The 23,010-nt window shown below is 38.8% G+C and overlaps 1 protein-coding gene across 5 annotated transcripts in view; it reads left to right on the plus strand.

Annotated features, from left to right (window-relative positions):
* The window catches only part of LOC106881248 (uncharacterized), a 297,452-nt gene that overhangs the window by 83,247 nt on the left and 191,195 nt on the right, over positions 1-23,010 (plus strand). For all 5 annotated transcript variants that reach the window (XR_008264114.2, XM_052967796.2, XM_052967797.2 and 2 more), the window contains exons 5-8: positions 2,364-2,597; positions 4,159-4,269; positions 20,668-20,801; positions 22,312-22,519. Coding sequence is in view for 4 of the 5 variants with exons in the window: in XM_052967796.2 (XP_052823756.1) it covers positions 2,364-2,597; positions 4,159-4,269; positions 20,668-20,801; positions 22,312-22,519 (687 nt within the window). In the remaining variant the exon portion in view is untranslated. The remainder of the gene's footprint in view (positions 1-2,363; positions 2,598-4,158; positions 4,270-20,667; positions 20,802-22,311; positions 22,520-23,010) is intronic.

Here is a 23,010-nt window from a genome sequence, read left to right on the forward strand (position 1 = left end):
ACCACCACTACTGCCATACAAAACCCACCACCTCTCTTCCTGACCAGTCCTACAGATTTCACTATAGCCCTTACCACCTGATATCTTCTTCTCAGTTCTGCATAACTCCATTCATGTCCATGCAAGCTGAGCAGCAACATTTTGTGCTTCTTAACATGATTGATTGGAATTCTGATGACATCTTCTGGTGACTCTTTCTGCCAACATTTTCCACTGACATTTTCAGCCAATACCTCTATCAACACTTTCTACAGACATTCTCTGCTGCTGACATTTTCTACCAACACTTTCTACTGACATCCTAACGACTCTCTCTAATATTGGCTTTCAATTTTGGCACAAGGCTAGCAATTTTATAGAAGGGCTTAAGTTGATTGCATCAGCCCAATGTTCAACTGGTACCTATTTTGTCAACCTTGAAATGATGAAAGACAAAGTTGACCTCAGCAGAATTTGAACTCAGAATGTAAAGAAGGACGAAATGTCACTAAGCATTCCACCTGCCATGCTAATGATTCTGCCAGTTCATCGCCTTTTGACACTTTCAAATATTAACCTCTCAAACCAATGTGAGGCTTCAACATGGTTGCTTAATCTGGTAGAAATAGCAGCAAAATCTCTGTTAAAAAGGACTGGAGCTAAACAACAACAAACACAACATCATTGTTTCTGTTTCATTAAATGATGTTCAATGAGTAATTTTGAAAACTTGGAAGAAGCAGATATCTCAATTCACACTTTATTATCTTATAAAAAGGAAAGACTCATGAGATAATATAACCCTTGATATATAATTAGATGGAAAGGTCATAGTTAGAATAACTTTGATCATAATCAATGGAACTGATAGTATTTTCTGCAGTCATTGCCTTGAGATCATACTGGGAATTTCTTGGTATGACCACATTGTGGACCAAGCATGACAAAGTTGTGGATAGTGCCATGCAGTATAAATTCTATTCTTGTGAGATGACAGAAGATGCTTAGCCATGAACTGTGCATGGTTCAACAAGAGTCCAGAGAGAGTCCCTCTCAAGTGGAAGCTAGAGAAAAAAATGTAAGAGGTGAGACCTGGTAAATGTTGGCCTAGCTGGAAGAGAGTGTTCTTGAAAGGGTTTTCAACCATGTTAGGTGGATATCTCTCATCATCTGATGCTCTATGGGAAGTGGGAAGAACTATGACTAAGACTGTTCAATCATAGGATAAGAAACCTTTGTAAAGTAGTTTGGGATTAATAATATTATTTTGGCAACAAATCTTGTATGTTAGGATATAAAATAACTTCTGGTATTCCTGAACAAAACAATGGTGAGTAGCAGGCATCTTGGACCCTAGTTTAATACTGGCCCATTACTTGGATTTTAGAGAATTTTGTGTCATTTAATAGGCTATTCTACAATCACTTGTGATGGAATAAATTTTGTGGAAATTAGAAATGGGTTATCGCTCTGTGGTTCCTACTGATCATTTTCTCTTTCTTCTCTTCCCTTTCTACTAAATGTGAATAGCTATGCAGGTCCTTTATAAGGCTCTGTTCTAACCCTACCTCCACTTCTCACAGTTTAGCCACCCTTTGTCACTTAGCATGTAACTAACTCCCACCCCACTTCCCCCAGTGTTCGTAATCCTGTAAGCTACATAATGACCTCAATAACGCAACTGGCATGAAAAAAAAAAAAAAACACTCAGTACCTGCTGTAAAATGGTTGACATTGGTAAGTGCATCCATCCACAGAAACCATGTCAAAGCAGACAGTGGAGCACAATGCAGTTCTTGGACACATTGCATTCTGTCAAACTGTCCAACCCATGCCAGCATGGAACATGAACATCGAATGATAATGGTGATGACAATGATGACAATAATGACGATGACAATGATGATGATGATGATGATATTCTGCATTGTAGGAATTCTTCTTAATGCCAGATGCAAGGTTTTTTCTCACTTGTAACGCTAAAGCATTTAGAAGAAACTCAAAAAGGGGCAATAGTTTAATGTTTGGTTCAAGTTCTGCAGGTGGCTTTTTTTTTCCTCTCAAATTCGATTTTTACCCTATGCATTATGAGCTATCATTTATTACTAGAATGGCATTCAAGATACTTCATTTGCATAAAACTTTCTAGATGCTTCAATGTTTACATTCTACACACACATATATATGTACACACACATATGCACACACAAACATGTATAATTATATGGTATACACACTTTTAGCAATACATTTTTTTACAAGTGTATCATAAAGAAACCATCTTTATATATATATATATTTTAAAACAAAATCTATCTATATATATACATATATATATATATATTAATCTTTGTGTTTCACTCTGCTGCTGATATATTTTTAAGGTTACACATATCTAAATGCTCAGAAATCTGTGACAAACATCACCAAAGCATTTTGGAGTGATGGATCTGAAAGTAGTGTTGCATTTGGTTTGTGGGGAGACAGCCAACCCAGCCTAGAAGATGGAAAATGTTGCAGCTTAAAATATTCAGACAAACACAAACAATGGAAGTGGTATTTAAATCAATGTAACAAACCAGAACCATTTGTTTGCCAGATGCCAGCATGCCCAAAAGGTTGGTACAGAATTTTGAATTTATATACTATAACTAACTCTGTTTCTTTTTGTAGTAGTAGTATTAGTAGTAGTAGTAATAATAATAGGAGTCATTAATGATGATGATAATGTATAGCGCCAAGTTAGCCTTGAACCAGCAGACCTGTCATCAAAGACAAAAGTAAATATTTAGCCCTTTTGCATTCTAATTACTCTGTCAATTGTAATGGTCTTTTAGTGGATTTTTGAAATTCATATTTGTGATTTCCATTACATCCAATTTATACTTTATATTTTTGCCTATGATACTTTGATATTTATCAAGTGAATGAGAACTTCCAAGACATATGTACAACTTTTTTGTCACAAATATTAGTTTGACTATAGCAGGAGATCTCAGCAGTACAAGGATTCCTATTGAAAGTAACAATTATCTACTTAGGAAAATCTTTTCAAACTACTTAAAGACTTGGATGTTTGTAGATTAAGAAGTATACCTACTCCACTAACTGATACAACAATAGTTTTTTTTCCTGCAGAGGTACACAGTAGATTCTAAGCATTACTAATATCATGATATTTGAGATCTAACTCATCACGAAGGAATCAATGTTCTTGAATACTTGTGACATTAATGTTGGAGGCAACTGCTCTAGCTGCTAACTCAGGAGGTTGATTGAGTGTATTCATAACACATTAACCTTTTAGCATCCAGATTATTATGTCAAATGTAATGCTTATTTATTCACATTGCTTTGAACTAATCATGCATTATTTCATGGCTTTAAGATTTTGATGATACAATTGCTTATTTTTAGAATGACATTGTAGGGAGATGTGAGAAGCCTAATATGGCCAGTTTGAACATATAACAGATGGAATACCTGAGTTGGCTATGGCCAGTTTAAATTTTTAAGTACTAAATGTTTGTGTGTAAGTAGAAGAAATTCAAGGCCTGGAGCTGTTTTGAGTTATTTAGATGTTTGATTTAATGTCTTTTATCTGACGATGAAAGATTTTTACAGTCTTTCCAGTAAATATATTTCTTCAGGGTGTTGGACAATCTGAGCTGTGGGTAATCAGACTCAGAATTAATGTCTCCATGTGAAAATAACTGCAAGTTTAGGTTATCAGAATCAGTTCCAATAGCTTACTATATATGAATGATGAGTAGATTGACCATTGATGAAAGTGGTGTAATACATAGAGAGAACAATGTTCCTCTACTTGTCATTGAATTGTTTCAGTTCTATAATAATTCTCTTCTTGAGTTCCCTGGGGAGGCTGGTCACAGTGCCCCTTGTTCTCCCCTACCAATATAGATAGTGATCAGAGAGCAACTCTATGGCAAGTGCGTCTAGTTGACCAATAAGGGAGCCAGAAATTGGTTTCAGCTTGATTGCCAGGCACTGTCTGAAGCGTCTAAAGTCACCCATCAGCCATGTCACCATCAGTGAATCAGTCTGTGTGAATGAACTGTGGTAAACCTAGAATTATAGTATACATATATAAGCTAAATGAAACCTTGACATTTCTAAAAAAAGGGTATATGATTTGATAATTGAGTTTGTCCTGTTTAGATTCATTTAACTGTGGCCTGAGGGGCCGACATAAAGGAAGATGTCTGGATAGAAGCAAAGTATGTGATGGCCATACTGATTGTGAGAATGGTCAGGATGAAGCCGACTGTGGTGAGTATATTGTTATTAAGATATTTGAACACAAAAATTATTACAAATAATTAGCTTTCCAACACATTAAGACAAAAAAAATTACAAGTGACAAGCTTTCCACACCAACAATAACACAAACTTCAACACTGCCAACATCTCTGCTTCATTCAACAACCCCTCGTTTATCTCAATTAAATGGTGGGTAACCTAGTCTTTTAATTTCTGTCATTAATTTAAATCATTTTTGTTTAATCCTAGGCTAACCATGATTGAGTAAAACCTACCTAGAAATTTGTTCCAGCCTTGATCATCACACCATTTGGGATATCTTGACTACATTATTGAATGTGGCATGTTTATATAAGGTTGAGTAAAAAATAAGCAATGTTTTGAACCATGATGAATTTGTACAAGATTTTTGCAGAGTTTTGAATTCTTTTTAAACATTTTTTGCAATTGTCTGATAATACAGACTTAGACTTGTCCAAATGCATCAATGAATTAACATTGATATTTTTTTACCGTTGTTACAATCATCTGAAATATAACTGTCAAATCGTGATATTCAAGCAATTTTGCTATTCAACTTCAAGAAAGGGCATAAAGCAGCTGAAACAGCTTGCAATATCAACAAAATGTTTGGTGAGGAAATGACCAATGAGTGATCAGCTCGAAAATGATCGAAATGATTTCACAGTGGAGACTTCAGCCTTGAAGATTGTGAGCACAGTAGATGCCCATCTGTCATTGATGACAGTTATTAAGAAACAACCACATAAAACTGCTTGAGAACTGGCAAAAGAACTTCAAGCTAGCCAGAAAATTGACTGCAACCATTTGCATGCGATTGGAAAAATAAAAAAAATCTAGACAAATGGGTACCACACAATTTGAATGAAAATCAGAAAATGCGCAGATATGAAATTTGTTCATCACTTCTCCGTAACAAGACTGATCCATTTCTCGAGCATATTGCGAAGAAAAGTGGATTCTGTACAATAATAAAAAATGTTCTCTGCAGTGGTTGGACCAAAATGAAGCACTGAAAACCTTCCCTAAACCTGAGTTCTTCAAAAAGAAGGTCATGGTGAATGTTTGGTGGTGTACTACTGGACTCATCTACAATAACTTCATAAAACCCAGAAAAACTATTACTACTGAAACATATTGCCATGAAATTGCCAAAATAAATGAAAAACTGTTACTCTTCCATCCCATCAACAGAAGACAATGCTCTACTACACGTTTCACCAATGCACTACTACACGTTTCATCAATGCTCTACTACATGTTTCACCAATGCTCTACTACATGTTTCACCAATGCTCTACTACATGTTTCACCAATGCTCTACTACATGTTTCACCAATGATGATCCAGAAGTTGAAGAAACTTGGCTATGAAGTTCTTCCCCACCCAACTTATTCCCCAGATCTTTCTCCTACCAACTGCCATTCTTTCAAGTATCTTGATGGTTTCCCACGCAAGAAGGAGTTCAAAAACCAAACCCATGCTAAAAATGTATTCAAAGAATTCATCAGCTCCAGATTTTTATGTTACTGGAATAAACAAACTTGTAACTCGTTGGTAAAAATGTGTTGATTATAATGTACTTACTTGGTTGAACAAAATTTCCGCATTATTGAAATATATTGCGATGAATTTTATGATTCAAAACATTGCTTACTTTTTATTCAGTTTGATATCCTAAGATGGTGATATATGTGTTGAAAAGGATTTGGCATCTATTTTTAGCTTCTCAAGTGACCATATACAGCCTTTCTTGGCACAGTGACTTAGAAGCTACTGTGATTATATATATATATATATATATATATATATATATATATATATATATATATACATATACATATATAATAAAAGAAGGAAAATGCATGCAGTTTACATAGTTTTAATATATTTTCAATGAAAGAGTGTTGTGGTTGTCAACCAGTTTCGCTTTTGCTAATCATGACATTGAAATTATTGTAATTTCGTATTTTCTTAGGAGGACTTTAGTCCATGTTCTTGTATGAAAGTTTGTAGATGAATCAGCTAGTAGAAAAATCGAAGGAGTGGTAATTGGTGATAGTTGTTACTTGGGACAGGGGAGGTAATTGCTCTTTTTTGGAGTGAGATAAATAAACATACAAAAACTCATAAATTAAAGTAGTGAGATGAAATATGTACAGTGATGGATATGTAATTATGAATTAAAGTATATACTGACACCTAAGTTGGTTATATGTTCATATTTAGGTGTGTTCTGTTTTTTTTTTTTTATAAATAAATTTTATTTATTTAAACGTTCTTGTACAGAAATTGCTTCTTTACACTGGTAGATGGGGAAAACTGAAATTTAGTTTGAGATTCCCTGCACATCTTTCTATGTGTTTACTCAAGGGTACCTGTCTGTACTTTGAGAAACAGATCTATTCCTTATGTAGTGTGACTCTAAGTTCCATGGATCTTTCTGATTTGGCGGGCGCCACTTGTTTTCTAAACGAAACACTTTCAAACTTCGGACACTGGTAGAATGTGTCATATAAAACATCTTTTACTCTTAGTGTTATTGAGAAAGTTTTATCTTTTTAAAGTTATTTCGTGTTAAAATTGTCGTATTTCGGTAATTTCAACCAATCACTGACGTCTATTGAGGTGAAAACAATTACTGCTGTGAATCGTCAACAAAGCGTTGTGCAGTGTAATAGGATCTTTTCCCTTGAATAAAATTAGTGCTGTTGTTTGTCAACAACAACTATCGGTGGTAATGTTATTTATGACATCGTTCGTGCGTTTGTACTGGTTTTAGCTTTAGGGTTTTAGAGTTAGGGTTAGGGTTAAGGTTTTAGGGTTAGGGTTAGGGTTATGAGCATTGGCAAAAATACTCATAACCCTAACCCTAACCCTAACCCTAAAACCCTAAAGCTAAAACCAGTACAAACGCACGGACGATGTCATAAATAACATTACCGCTGATAGTTGTTGTTTACAAACAACGGCACTAATTTTATTCAAGGGAAAAGATCCCATTACACCGCACAACGCTTTGTTGATGATTCACAGCAGTAATTGTTTTCACCTCGTCAGTGATTGGTTGAAATTACCGAAATACGACAATTTTTTACATGAAATAACTTTGAATAGAAAAATTTTTATCTGTTCTATAACACAAAATATACAAGTATACGAAGTTTGAAAGTGTTTCGGTAGAAAACACACTAAATAAAACAAATAAAAAGTGGCACCCGCCAAATCAAAAAGATTCAGTTCCATACTTGTCTGTCCTATATAGTTATATCCTCAACCTGAGAAAGTTATAGTTGGTTTTAATTGTGAACCTCTCTTCTTGCTTGAATTGGAATTCTGAGCCTTCCAGTTGGTTGGGGCATGTTCCACAGTTTGGATCTCCACATTTTTTAACCATTGGTTTCGTGGTTATTATGTGAAGCTTAACATTTGTCAAAAATTTTTTCAGCAATTTGGGTTGCTTTTTACATTTGATGATACATATCATCATCATCATCATCATCATTTAACGTCCGTTGTCTATGCCTACATGGACTGGACGGTTTCACCAGGCTTGCATGCTGGAAGACTGCATCAGACTGCAGTCTGATTTGGCATGGTTTTCTATAGCTGAATGCCCTTTCTAATGCCAACCACTCTGTGAATGTAACAAGTGCTTTTATGTGCCATTTGTGTAACATCAAGGTGCTATTATGTTCCACTACCACAGGTGTCAATTTGCATGACACCGGTATCTGCCATGACAGCAATTTTGCTTGGCTTGATGAGAAAGAGGCCCTTTGTTGCCAGCAGGGGTAGGAGCTCTCTGAACTTTGCCCAGCCTAATCTTATTCTCACAGCTACACTCTTGGAGTATCCACTTCTACTACTAACTTGGTCACCTAAATAATGGAAGTTATCTACTTGTCTACTTGTCCCTCTGGCAGTTGATGGAGTCTATTTTCTGCCCATTTTCAGTGTTTATTGTATCTGTGCATCTTCTGCATACAAAAATTAGTTTCCCTGTTAACCTTCCTCTGATGTTGCTGCACCTTCTATGTGTCTAAAACTTATACTGAGTGCATCTTATGGAGTTTCTACCTACAACTTTTCTACAGATTCAGCAGGGCTGTATACCTGAAGAGATTTGTGATTTGTCTGCCTTTGTACTTACTAAGACTTTGCTTTTTGCTAGGTTAACTCTAAGGCCCTTTGACTCTAGACTTTGTTTCCATAACTGGACTCAGTTATAAGAGCAAGGTCATCAGTATATATATATATATATATATATATATATAGATTGGAATATGCAGTATCATTCGACCATTTCAGCTAATTTTAACAATCAGTTTCACACTGGGTATTAAATAACCGGATATTAGTTAACAGCATAGTTAAGTAATAGCATGTGCTCTTCAGAGATGGTAGGTATAACCAATATGCACCTATGAACTCCATTTTAGCTAAAATAGATCTTCTCAAACATAGCAAACCCCCAATCATCTCAGACCTTATATACATGTGTGTGTGTGTGTGTGTGTGTGTGAAGGTATGTGGACCTGTTGTTAGAGTATTGCACACACGATCGCTAGATCATGGTTTCAATTCCCAGTCTGGGTGGTTCATTGTATTCTTGAGAATGACACTCCATTTCCCTTTGCTCCAGTCTACTCAGATGTAGATGGATAACCTTGTAACAGAATAATCTTCCGATCAGGGGGAATGTTGGCCTGCTCACCTAGCTTAGCAGGGTGGTGTCATTTGAAAGACATGGAATGCACCTAGAGTGTTCCCCTCTGAGGCACAAGTCTGGGCAGTGTTGTCTATGGAAGATTACCAGTCGCCCATACATACCAGCCTCCCTTCTCCACACCACCAACGTTATTCAAGAGAAAGGCAAAGGCCAATAAAGCTTGGCACCAGTGACATTGCAACTGATTTCTACAGCAGAGGTAACTGGAACAATGTGAAATAAAGTGTTTTGCTCAAGAACACAATACACAGCCTGATCCAGAAATCGAACTCATTACCTTATGATCGTGAGCCCAATGCTCAAACCACTGAGCCATGTACCTTCACACACACACACACACACACACACACACACACACACACATACACATATGTGTTTATCTATTCCCACTCTGAGTTATTTCTCTTAGTTCATTTTTGCTTATAGTATACAGATTACCTAGGCCATAAATGTGTTCTACTCTTTTTTGTATAAGTCTAAGTCTTTTGGTTACTGGAGATAAGGTCAGACAATTGTTGCACTGATGATGGCTATTGAGGCAGAAACATGTGTCCACGAATGCCCTCTTATCATCCAAACAATAAGCCTGTCCTTTAATTGCATTTCAACTGTGCAGAACTTTGATTATCAAGATTATCTACCCTTCTCAAGTGGACATTAGTCTTAATTGACTTATGGTTATTATGATCCATGGTGGAGATAATTTTAATAAATCAAGAATTTATGCTGTCTGGTATTTGATATATTTGCATTTGTCTATGTGGTTCAGATACATTTCGCTGGCCATTTCCTAAACTCATTTTTGATCATATTACATGTGTGTGTCTGTATGCATGTGCATGTATATGCGTGTGTGTGCATGAATGTATATGTGTGTGTCTGTATGCATGTGCATGTATATGTGTGTGTGTGTGTGCATGCATGTGCATGTGTTTGTGTTTGAGTACCAATGCATTTTGATTCCTTTTTGGCCACTCCTGAGATGAAATTTTTGTCTCGTTTTGACATTTATTGTTTTAAAAACACAAGTCTATAACAGATGTTATTTCAGGACAGATACTGCAGTAACTGACCTATTAACAGTGAGTATACATTAACTATGAAACATAGATTGCAAATATATATATATATATATATATATATATATATATATATATATGTATATATATATATATATACCTTCCAACCAATGCCAGCATGGCAGGCAGATGTTAAAAATGGTTATGATGATATAAATATATATATACACATACATTATGTTTGTGTATGTATATATGTACAGGGTGCGATGGGTAAATTGCTGCTATTTTACATTTTTAATTTTGTACATGTGCATTGTTTGTTTTTGATTTTGTCGACTACACAGAATGGTAGGTCAGTTGGGCACTGTCTGTGAGAAAAGCAGCACCATGACACAAATCACTCTGCCAGAAATTTGTAAACGACATGCTGTACTGCTTGGCATTCACATTGGAAGTTCCAATATGAACATTTCAGAGTGCTTGAGTTTCAATCTGAAAACAGTGCAATCTGACGAGATGTACCGAGAGTAATAAAAATCAAAAGACCAGTCAACATCATGGTGTTTGCAGTGATCGCTAGTGATGGTAACATTATGCCTCCATTCATCTCCCCACATGGCCTCACAGTCAACATTGAGGCCTAAATCAAGTGTCTGGAGAAGGTAGTGCTGCCCTGAGTCAAGAGGGTGGCTGCTGGAAGACCCTATGTCTGGCAACAGGACTCTGCACTATGCCACACAAACAGGAGAACCCAGTCATGGCTGTCAGACAATTTCTACGACCATATTACCCCAAACATCTGGCCACTTAATTCTCCAAACTGTAACCCCCTTGATTATTAGGTGTTGGTTTGCAGTTGAGTGACAGACCAACAAAATTCCTTGTAACATCAAAGATTAAATGAAGCAAGGATTATGGCAGCATTCCCCAACTTAATCAAAGAGACCATTCAGAAGAGTTGCAGGAGATTCTGAAGTCGTCTGTAGGCCGTGGTTGAAGCCAATGTGTGTATATATATGCTTGTGTGTGTATGTATGTATACATGTGTACGTGTGTGTGTGTCTATATATATATATATATATATATATATATATATATATGTATATGTATACATATGTATATATGTATATATATATATATATATATATATATATATATATATATATATATATATTAACACACACACACATATATATATATATATATATATATATATATGTATATATATATATCATCATCATCATCGTTTAACGTCCGCTTTCCATGCTAGCATGGGTTGGACGATTTGACTGAGGACTGGTGAAACCGGATGGCAACACCAGGCTCCAGTCTGATTTGGCAGAGTTTCTACAGCCGGATGCCCTTCCTAACGCCAACCACTCAGAGAGTGTAGTGGGTGCTTTTACGTGTCACCCGCACGAAAACGGCCACGCTCGAAATGGTGTCTTTTATGTGCCACCCGCACAAGCCAGTCCAGAGGCACTGGCAACGATCTCGCTCGAAAATCCTACAGGAGTCAGTCAGGCGGTACTGGCAACGGCCGTGCTCAAAATGGTGCATCTCATGTGCCACCCGCACAAGAACCAGTCCAGGGGCACTGGCAACGATCTTACTTGGCTTGCCGGGTCTTCTCACGCACAGCACATTTCCAAAGGTCTCGGTCAGTAGTCATCGCCTCGGTGAGGCCCAATGTACGAAGGTCTTGCCTCACCACCTCAGCCCAGGTCTTCCTGGGCCTACCTCTTCCACGGGTTCCCTCAACTGTTAGGGTGTGGCACTTTTTCACGCAGCTATCCTCCTCCATTCTCACCACATGTCCATACCAGCGCAATCGTCTCTCTTGCACGCCACAACTGATGCTTCTAATGTTCAGCTTTTCTCTCAAGATACTTACACTCTGACGAGTATTCACATTGACATTACACATCCAACGGAGCATACTGGCTTCATTCCTTGCGAGCTTACGTATGTCCTCAGCAGTTACAGCCCATGTTTCACTGCCATGTAGCATGGTTGTTCGTACGCATGCGTCATACAGTCTGCCTTTTACTCTGAGTGAGAGTCCCTTTGTCGCCAGCAGGGGTAAGAGCTCTCTAAACTTTGCCCAGGCTATTCTTATTCTAGCAGCTACACTTTCAGCGCACCCACCCCCACTACTAACTTGGTCGCCCAGATAGCGGAAGCTATCGACTACCTCTAGTTTTTCACCCTGGAATGAGATAGAAGTTGTTTCCTGTTTGTTTGCAGTCTTTATTGCACCTGAACATCTGCCACAAACAAAAACTAACTTGCTAGTTAACCTGCCTTTGATGTTGCTGCACCTCTTATGTGTCCATAGCTTGCACCGGGTACATCTTATAGAGTTACTACCTACTCCTTTTCTACATACTGAGCAGGGCCATCTACCTGAAGGGGTTTGTGTTTTATCTACCTTCCTACTTATTAGGATTTTGGTTTTAGCTAGGTTGACTCTAAGGCCCTTCAATTCTAGACCTTGCTTCCACACCTGAAACTTCTCCTCTAGTTCTGATAGTGACTCCGCAATTAGGGCAAGGTCATCAGCATAGAGGAGCTCCCAGGGGCAACCTGTCTTGAACTCCTCTGTGATTGCCTGGAGGACTATGGTAAATAAGAGGGGGCTGAGGACGGAACCTTGGTGGACCCCTACCTCTACCCGGAATTCATTGCTGTACTCATTTTTTTCCAACCCTCACCTTACTGGCAGCATCTCTGTACATGGCTCGCACAGCTCTCACTAACCATTCTTCTATCCCAAGTTTCCTCATTGACCACCAGATAAGGGATCGGGGGACCCTGTCAAAGGCTTTCTCCATGTCAACGAAAGCCAGGTACAGAGGTTTATCCTTAGCTAGGTATTTCTCCTGCAACTGTCTCACTAGAAATAAGGCATCAGTAGTGCTTTTACCTGGCACGAACCCAAACTGCATCTCATCTAAATTGATTCGCTCCCTAATTAGTTGGGCTATGACCCTCTCTGTAACTTTCATAACCTGATCTAACAGCTTGATGCCTCTGTAATTATTTGTATCTAAAGCGTCACCTTTACCTTTGTAGCAGTTGACTATGATGCTGCTACACCAGTCATTGGGTATGACTCCTTCGTGTATCACCTGGTTCGTAATACGGGTGACTAGGCTATAGCCAACACTGCCAGATATTTTGAGCATCTCTGCAGTGATTCCTGATGGGCCGGGGGCTTTCCCGGTCTTCATACTCTTAATTGCTTTATCTGCCCTGGTACTATCAACTCGGATAGCTGGTCCCTCTATTGGGTCGACATACGGCAGGCTCTCTTTCTCCCATTCATTCTCTTTATTAAGCAATCTATCGTAGTGGCATCTCCAGACCTCTTTCTTTGCATCCTCATTTAATGCAAGCGTACCATCATCCATGCGAACACATTTCTCTCCTACAACATCACTATTCTCTCTCCTACACTGTCTTGCAACACGAAATACCTCGAGTCTTTGGTCCTCACGGCGCAGAACATTGGCAAATCTTTCCTTATCTGCTTCCCCTCTGGCTAAATAAACCTGTCGCCTACCCTCCCTTCTGGCACATTGGTACAATTCCCTGCTACCACCGTTCTTCCAGTCCTTCCAAGCCTGTTTGTTTTGTCTAATAGCCCTGTCTACCTCCTTGTTCCACCACCACGTTACTCTGGGTCGGGAGGGGACCTTACACCACCCACAAATCTGGTCGGTGGCTTTCAACAGGTTGTCCCGCAGAAATCTCCAATTGTCTTCCACGTTGTATGATGCTATATCCCCTTCTATTTCGTTAAATGCTTCAAGTAACTTGTCTCTAAGTCTCTGTCCGTTTGCAGGGTCTTTAAGCTTCCACACCCTTCTCCTCCAAGCCTGTCTAATTCTGGGCACCCATTTTGCCTTGATCCCAAAGTCGCTAACTACTAATCTATGTTGTGGGGTACATTCTTCGCCAGGGTAGGTTTTGGCATTTATAAGCCGCCCTCTTTCCCTATTTCTGGCGAGGATGTAGTCGATTTGGCTAGAGTGTCTGCCGGAGCGGTAGGTGACTAGGTGACTGGCAGGTTTCCTGAAGTTGGTATTGCAGACCATAAGATCGGTTGCATCACAGAACTCCAGCAGTCTGGTTCCCTCCTCGTTGCGGGAACCGAAGCCATAGCCTCCATGTATGCCATGGAAGCCTCCAGCACGACGTCCGACATGACCGTTGAAGTCTCCAGCCACAAAGAGAAGGTCCCTGTCACTCGTCGACGAGGTAGTTTGCAAGAGGGTGTCATAGAATTGGTCTTTCAGACCATCTGGTAGCCCCGGTTGAGGTGCATAGGCTGAGATGACAGTAGCTAATCTATGATGAAGCACTAGTCTGATCTTAAGTACTCTGTCACTTACTCTAACGACCTCGATTACCTTATCCACCCATTTCTCCGCTAGAAGTATTCCTACGCCCCCGACCCCGTCAGTGTTCCCTGCCCAGAAAATCTTGTACCTGTGTTCTTTGCCTGTGAGGAACCTCGCAGAACCTCCTCTCCATCTTACTTCCTGGATGCAGCACATATCTACGCGTCTCCGTTCAAGCATCTCAACAATTTCACCAGATCTACCTTTCAGCGTGCCGACGTTGAGAGTGCCAATCCTAACAGTATGGGTGTTGGGGGTGTGGGCCTGTAGCCTGGGAAGGGGAAAAGCAGTGTCGTGTACCTGAAAAGAAAACTTGCAATTGGAAGAATTTATAAGCAAAACAGTACCTACAACCTGCAAACATTTCTCAAACTTAATGCGCTACCCAAAGGTAGGGGAGAGGATGGCCAAGGCCACTAGATGGGTTCCGGGAGACAGCCGAGGTTGACAGGATGACAGAGGAATGAACTTCCGGTTGAGGGGGTGGGAGGGCGGGTTACCGCCAGCGAGTAGATAGGGCTCTTAATTGTAGATTTTAAATATTTGAGAGACAACAATGCATAAATCGTAATTTTTAAAAGAGCAATGAATTTAGGAAGCTTAGAAAATGAATAAGTATGAATTTAAGACAACAACTGAATTCAATTGAATTTCATGGAGAGAAACAAGATAAATAATAGAGGGCAAACTAAAGCGCGAAGGTATGAGATGTTTGAGGCCGTAAATAAATAAAAATCTCTATCTTATCTGCATCTTGGAGATTTCGTCGTAGTATGTCAGCGAGATAATTTAGAATGGGTTTCTCATTTATATATAGCCAGAACCTGAAGACCTTAAGGAAAAACTACGAGAGAGAGAGAGAGAGAGAGGATGGAGGGGTAGACAGAGGCATGGCGGGAGAAAAGATCATCATCATCATATATATATATATATATATATATATATATATATATACATACATATACATATATATATATAAAGAGAGAGAGAGGTGGGGCCAGTCAAGCAGCACATCACGCTGTAATTCTTGGGCTGAGAAATCAACACTTAAAAGCCATAATTTTAAGGAGCGATAAGAATTTTTGAATTAAGGAAAATGGGTAGGGGTGGGTAGGTACCGCCAGCGAGTAGATAGGGCTCTTAATTGTAGATTTTAAATATTTGAGAGACAACAATGCATAAATCGTAATTTTTAAAAGAGCAATGAATTTAGGAAGCTTAGAAAATGAATAAGTATGAATTTAAGACAACAACTGAATTCAATTGAATTTCATGGAGAGAAACAAGATAAATAATAGAGGGCAAACTAAAGCGCGAAGGTATGAGATGTTTGAGGCCGTAAATAAATAAAAATCTCTATCTTATCTGCATCTTGGAGATTTCGTCGTAGTATGTCAGCGAGATAATAATTTAGAATATATAAACATATATATGTTTATTTATATATATATATATATATATAAATAAACATATATATATATATATATATATATATATATATCATCATCATCATCATCATCGTTTAATGTCCGCTTTCCATGCTAGCATGGGTTGGACGATTTGACTGAGGACTGGTGAAACCGGATGGCAACACCAGGCTCCAGTCTGATTTGGCAGAGTTTCTACAGCTGGATGCCCTTCCTAACGCCAACCACTCAGAGAGTGTAGTGGGTGCTTTTACGTGTCACCCGCACGAAAACGGCCACGCTCGAAATGGTGTCTTTTATGTGCCACCCGCACAAGCCAGTCCAGAGGCACTGGCAACGATCTCGCTCGAAAATCCTACAGGAGTCAGTCAGGCGGTACTGGCAACGGCCGTGCTCAAAATGGTGCATCTCATGTGCCACCCGCACAAGAACCAGTCCAGGGGCACTGGCAACGATCTTACTTGGCTTGCCGGGTCTTCTCACGCACAGCACATTTCCAAAGGTCTCGGTCAGTAGTCATCGCCTCGGTGAGGCCCAATGTACGAAGGTCTTGCCTCACCACCTCAGCCCAGGTCTTCCTGGGCCTACCTCTTCCACGGGTTCCCTCAACTGTTAGGGTGTGGCACTTTTTCACGCAGCTATCCTCCTCCATTCTCACCACATGTCCATACCAGCGCAATCGTCTCTCTTGCACGCCACAACTGATGCTTCTAATGTTCAGCTTTTCTCTCAAGATACTTACACTCTGACGAGTATTCACATTGACATTACACATCCAACGGAGCATACTGGCTTCATTCCTTGCGAGCTTACGTATGTCCTCAGCAGTTACAGCCCATGTTTCACTGCCATGTAGCATGGTTGTTCGTACGCATGCGTCATACAGTCTGCCTTTTACTCTGAGTGAGAGTCCCTTTGTCGCCAGCAGGGGTAAGAGCTCTCTAAACTTTGCCCAGGCTATTCTTATTCTAGCAGCTACACTTTCAGCGCACCCACCCCCACTACTAACTTGGTCGCCCAGATAGCGGAAGCTATCGACTACCTCTAGTTTTTCACCCTGGAATGAGATAGAAGTTGTTTCCTGTTTGTTTGCAGTCTTTATTGCACCTGAACATCTGCCACAAACAAAAACTAACTTGCTAGTTAACCTGCCTTTGATGTTGCTGCACCTCTTATGTGTCCATAGCTTGCACCGGGTACATCTTATAGAGTTACTACCTACTCCTTTTCTACATACTGAGCAGGGCCATCTACCTGAAGGGGTTTGTGTTTTATCTACCTTCCTACTTATTAGGATTTTGGTTTTAGCTAGGTTGACTCTAAGGCCCTTCAATTCTAGACCTTGCTTCCACACCTGAAACTTCTCCTCTAGTTCTGATAGTGACTCCGCAATTAGGGCAAGGTCATCAGCATAGAGGAGCTCCCAGGGGCAACCTGTCTTGAACTCCTCTGTGATTGCCTGGAGGACTATGGTAAATAAGAGGGGGCTGAGGACGGAACCTTGGTGGACCCCTACCTCTACCCGGAATTCATTGCTGTACTCATTTTTTTCCAACCCTCACCTTACTGGCAGCATCTCTGTACATGGCTCGCACAGCTCTCACTAACCATTCTTCTATCCCAAGTTTCCTCATTGACCACCAGATAAGGGATCGGGGGACCCTGTCAAAGGCTTTCTCCATGTCAACGAAAGCCAGGTACAGAGGTTTATCCTTAGCTAGGTATTTCTCCTGCAACTGTCTCACTAGAAATAAGGCATCAGTAGTGCTTTTACCTGGCACGAACCCAAACTGCATCTCATCTAAATTGATTCGCTCCCTAATTAGTTGGGCTATGACCCTCTCTGTAACTTTCATAACCTGATCTAACAGCTTGATGCCTCTGTAATTATTTATATATATATATAAATAAACATATATATATATATATATATATATATATATATAAATAAACATATATATATATATATATATATATATATATGTATGTATGTATGTATGTATATATAAAAGGTAAAAAGTATATATATATACATATATATACAGAGTGCAGTGATTATATTGTCATCTAAATTATGCAAAAATGAAAATAACACTGACATCTCATTTTAATAGATACATTCAGCAAAATTACATAAAAAATATCTTGAAATACTAAAGAGTAAATTTATTCAATGAAATCGTCATTGTCTTCAACCACAGCTTCCACACAACTTTGGAATCTCCACCAACTCTTCTGGATGATCTCCTTGTTTAAGTTGGGGAATGCTGCCATAATCCTCGCCTTTAGTTAATCTTTAGTGTTTCAAGGAATTTTGTTGGTCTCTCACTCAACTCCATTCCACACCTAATAATCAAGGGGGCTGCAGTTTAGAGAGTTAGGTGGCCAGATGTTTGGGGTAATGTGGTTGCAGAAACTGTCTGACAGCCATGACTGGGTTCTCCTGTTTGTGTTGCATAGTGCAGAGTCCTGTTGCCAGACATAAAGTCTTCCAGCAGTCACCCTCTTGACTCAGGGCAGCACTACCTCCTCCAGGTACTTGATGTAAGCCTCCATGCTGAGTCTGAGGCTGTGTGAGAAAATGAATGGAGACATAATGTCACCATCACTAGCGATCACTTCAAACACCATGATGCTGACTGGATGTTTGATTCTTATCACTCTCAGTATATGTTTTGGGGACACAGCAAGCCAAGGATTGGATATGTTGATGGGAACAACAATGGCATCCCCTTGATGATTGGACAACACCAAATCAAGGAAGTTGATGAGTTCACCTATTTGGGCAGCATTGTGTCCAATGTTGGAGATGCTGAATGTGACGTTGCCTGCCAGATTGGGAAGGCTTCAGCTGTCTTTCAATGGCTCAAACCCATCTGGGCAGGCAGGGCGATTTCCACCTAAACCAAAGTGTGCCTCTTCAACAGTATTGTCATACCATCGGCAATATACGTGGTGGAAACATAGAAGCGGAATATACACGGCGGAAACATGGAAGACATCAGCAAAGATCGCACGAAGGATCAATGTATTTCAGCTATGATGCCTCCAGTAGTTACTGCGAATATCATACCATGACCACATCACCAACGACGAGATACATCACTGAACTGAAACTCGTCCACTCCATGATGCTGTCACTGATCACTACTTGCGTTTCACAAGCCATGTTCTCCACTTACCATCGTTGCGGCATGTGAAAACCATCAATCTGTGGAAGCCACCACATGGCATGCGAAAACAAGTGCGACCAAAAGCGACTTGAAGCAGCACCTTCATCAATGACCTCAAAGCCATTGACATTTCATGGGATGAAGCTGAAATTGCTGTGGCTGACCGACCATGTTGGAGAAGCTTTGCTGACCAATGTGCCACATGGTGCAGGATTACCTAAGACAAAGATTCAATAAAGCCACCCTCAGCTTCAGCAACTGCTTCTATATGAGATCTAAATAATATACATGCTTGAATCAAGCAGTTCTGGTTCATTTTGGACATTACTCTGACTATGGCAGCTTTCAAAGAATCTTTGGTGTTATGGGTGTGTTCATTGACCTCTCTCTCAACAACACTCCAATAATGTCCAATGGATTGAGATCTGAGGAATTAGAAGGCCAATTGTTAGGGGTTATGTGATCATGAAAATTTTCAACCATCCATTCCTATGTTACTAGAGCTATGTGTGATAGTGCAGAATCTTACTGAAATACATATGTTCTTCCATTGCATACCCAGGCTTAACAATTATTTCCAGGACCTCAATGTAGACAGCAGAGTTGACTCTAAGGCCTTGTAGAAAGAAGTAAGGTGGCATCACATGTCCTTCATTGTTGACAACCCCTAAAACCATGACAGTTGCAGGAAATTTTGTATGCATAATACTTGGAACTTCAGAAGGGTCTGCACATAACCATCTGTCATTTCTTCTGTTAATTTATAGATCTTAGTTGAAGTTTTTCTCGTTTGATGAAAACCAAATCAAATCTTCTTCTGTTGGATTTTTCAGTTTGTTTAAGATCCTTTTAAATCCGATGTAGTAATTCTCTTTTCCTTTTTCTGACAAATTAACCTTTCCTCATCATATAAGACTTAAATCTGATGTCTTCGTGGACAACATTACTGACTGTTCCTTCTGACACATGGAGTCTTCCCAAAGATGATTGATAGATGATTCTTTCATTGAGACAGCTTTGCCTGTAACTCCTAGATCACTCAAGAGTACTATGCTTCACAAAAGACCAGACTTCTTTGTTCAGGACAACTTATTTTCATATTCATCACTAACTCTTCCCATATCTAGAAGCTGTTCTCCTATCTGCAATAGTACATTGCAACATAGTACAAATAATATTATAGTGGACAATATACTGTACTTTTCTGATAAGTAGAGCATAGCTTGAATTGCACAAGTGTCGGTAATATAAAGCTTTTCATTTAATGAGCCAGAGGTAAGAGAGATAGGATTAATGGTCATCCTTTTTTTGCTAGACTTTCCAGATGAAAAGATCAATGAGGTGGTGTATGCTTAGTTTGAAGTTTTGTCAGTCAACATTTTAAGAAAATAACATGGTTGCAAAAATAATCTCAGAAGGCTGCTATTCTGAGGAGGAAGAGTTGAGAAAAAAATGTGTATAAGGAGGAACTTAACTTCAGGAGACATCAAGACTCAATGAAATGGTGAGGAGGGGGAAGAAAGAATGTATGGTATGTGCTTGGGTGGAGATGGGACATTTGTTGCTTTTACTTCAGTAAATTATTATCAATAACACTTTTTGTTTTACTGAAAATTTCTTTTAAAGCTGAAGACTGCCAATTTTTATTGAATCAATCTGAGGGTGAAATTAAACTTACAAATATTATTCAAAGACTTGCAAAGTCATTGAATTGTCAATGGATCATCGAAGGAAAAGTTGGCAGCAAGCTTCAAATTTGGGTAAGTTTCCTGTATACTAACACATTCCATGTTTGTCTCATGCTGTTATTTCTGTGTATAACATGTATAACATTTAAAAATGCATACATACATACATACATATATAATTATATACATTTATATCTGTACATATATATAATGATGGAAACTTGTAATTCTTTTATCTTATAAACATCTTAGTATACTGAGATGATCCTCACCATTACTATCACCAGCTTTCATTGTCATCATCATCATCATCATCATTATAGTTGTTGTTGTAATCATTGTTGTCATCATCATCATTTAATGTCTGAGTGATGGCTAGCAGCACAGAAGGATAATGGTGGGGGTGTATTGAATATAGACATATCTAACACCATCCCTCATTACTCAGGCATCATAATGAGTGAGAGTTAGAAAGAAAGATAATACAGATAGATAAATAGAGAAAGGGGGGAGATGGGAGACAGAGAGAGGAAGAAAAAGAAAGAGAGAGGGATAGAGAAAGAGAGGGAGAGAGAAAAAGAGGGGATAGAGAGAAAGAGAGAGAGAGAGAGAGAGAGAGACGGGGTGGAAGAATTTACACCTGTACCAGACAGCTCAGGGTTAAATACCTTAAACCCACCCAATTCAGTGTATGTTGAAATAATGGGATGCAACATGGTGGGTGTGAATTATTTTGGCGCATGAATCTTATTGAATCATTGATGAATATGGTTAGATGTTAAGTAGATAAGCAGACAACATATTGTCAATGGCAAGGATCAACCAGTTCAGTTAACAAACTTCTTCTATCATCTGTAGTTGTGGCATGCACAGATGGGTTACTTCAGCTAGCAAAAAACAATGTGACTAAAATATAGGCCAAAGATACATGCTGTGTTGCTTGATTGGTATATCTGGAACGGAAGAGATGCATTGGTCTGGACAAGTTATCTAACTGGATGATAGTGAATTCTAAACCGGTACTTTAGTTATCATCTCAAAAGGCTAAATGATAAAATTGACCTCAGAACACGGAAAACCAGTATGAATACTAGCAGGGGATTTTTTTCAGACATATTCTGATTCTGTTAATTCACCACCAAATGCTATAACAGAGGCAGAAATATTATAAGGCAGCAAGTTGGCAGAATTGTTAGTATACCAGACAAAATGCTTAGCAGAATTTCTTCCAGCTTTATGTTTTTGAGTTCAAATTCCACCAACATTGAGTTTTACTTTCATCCTTTCAGGGTTAATAAAATAAGTATCAGTTGAGCAATGAGGTCGATGTGATCTATTTATACTCTCCCCTAAACTTACAGGTCTTATGCTAAAATTTAAATCAATATTATACTATACAAATGCAGCTACATAATAAACTGGATGAAATGTTTAAGACTTAAAAAATTCTTATCTGATATGATAGAATGTGTTATTACTTTTGTTTTTATGAGAAAAAATAAAATATCTGAAATGAACTTAGTTACATATGCAACAAGCAAATGAAATATAATTGATTTTGAAACCTTTTCTTTAATCTTAGTTTGAATCAACAGACATCTTGCAGGATCAAGCAGAGATTGAAGTTTGGGTTGGAGCAAGGTCAATCTCTGAAAGCTATCTTGCTGCCATTCTAAGGGAACCAAGAAAACCCACTGAATACATCTTAAGTTACAATAACTTAGTTATTATAAGGCTCCAGGTTCAATCTACAGAAAATCTGAAATCCTTTCAAATAAAGTGGCTTTCAGGTAAGATTTTTATATTATATTATGTTACACATACACACACACACACACACGTTAATTAAAGAACTAAAGTATTGAGACAATGAGTTTATAGAAAAGCTTCAATTAAATTTATATATGTATGTGTATTATGTTTGTAGTGTTGCTGTGAAAATAAATGCCATGATTAAAATACTGAGCTCTCTCTAAACAAGAGAAACAAAAAAGAAAACCTGACTAGGCTTACCTAGTCTTGTTACAGAGTCAAGGCAACCTTTGAGGTAAATGGTTTAAACTATTTCGCAGTGGAAATCTGAGCCTTGAAGTGGATGCCCATCTGGCATCGATGACGGTCAATTAAAAACTATGATTGATAAAGATCAACATAAAACTGCTTGAGAACTGGCAAAAAAACTTCAAGTTAGCCAGAAAACTGCTTGCGATCAGAAAATCAAAAAATCTAGACAAATGGGTACCACACGATCTGAATGAAAATCAGAAAATGTGCAGATATG

This window comes from Octopus bimaculoides, chromosome 5 (genome assembly GCF_046866305.1).
Source record: "Octopus bimaculoides isolate indiv1 chromosome 5, ASM4686630v1, whole genome shotgun sequence".
Lineage (NCBI taxonomy): Eukaryota > Metazoa > Mollusca > Cephalopoda > Octopoda > Octopodidae > Octopus > Octopus bimaculoides.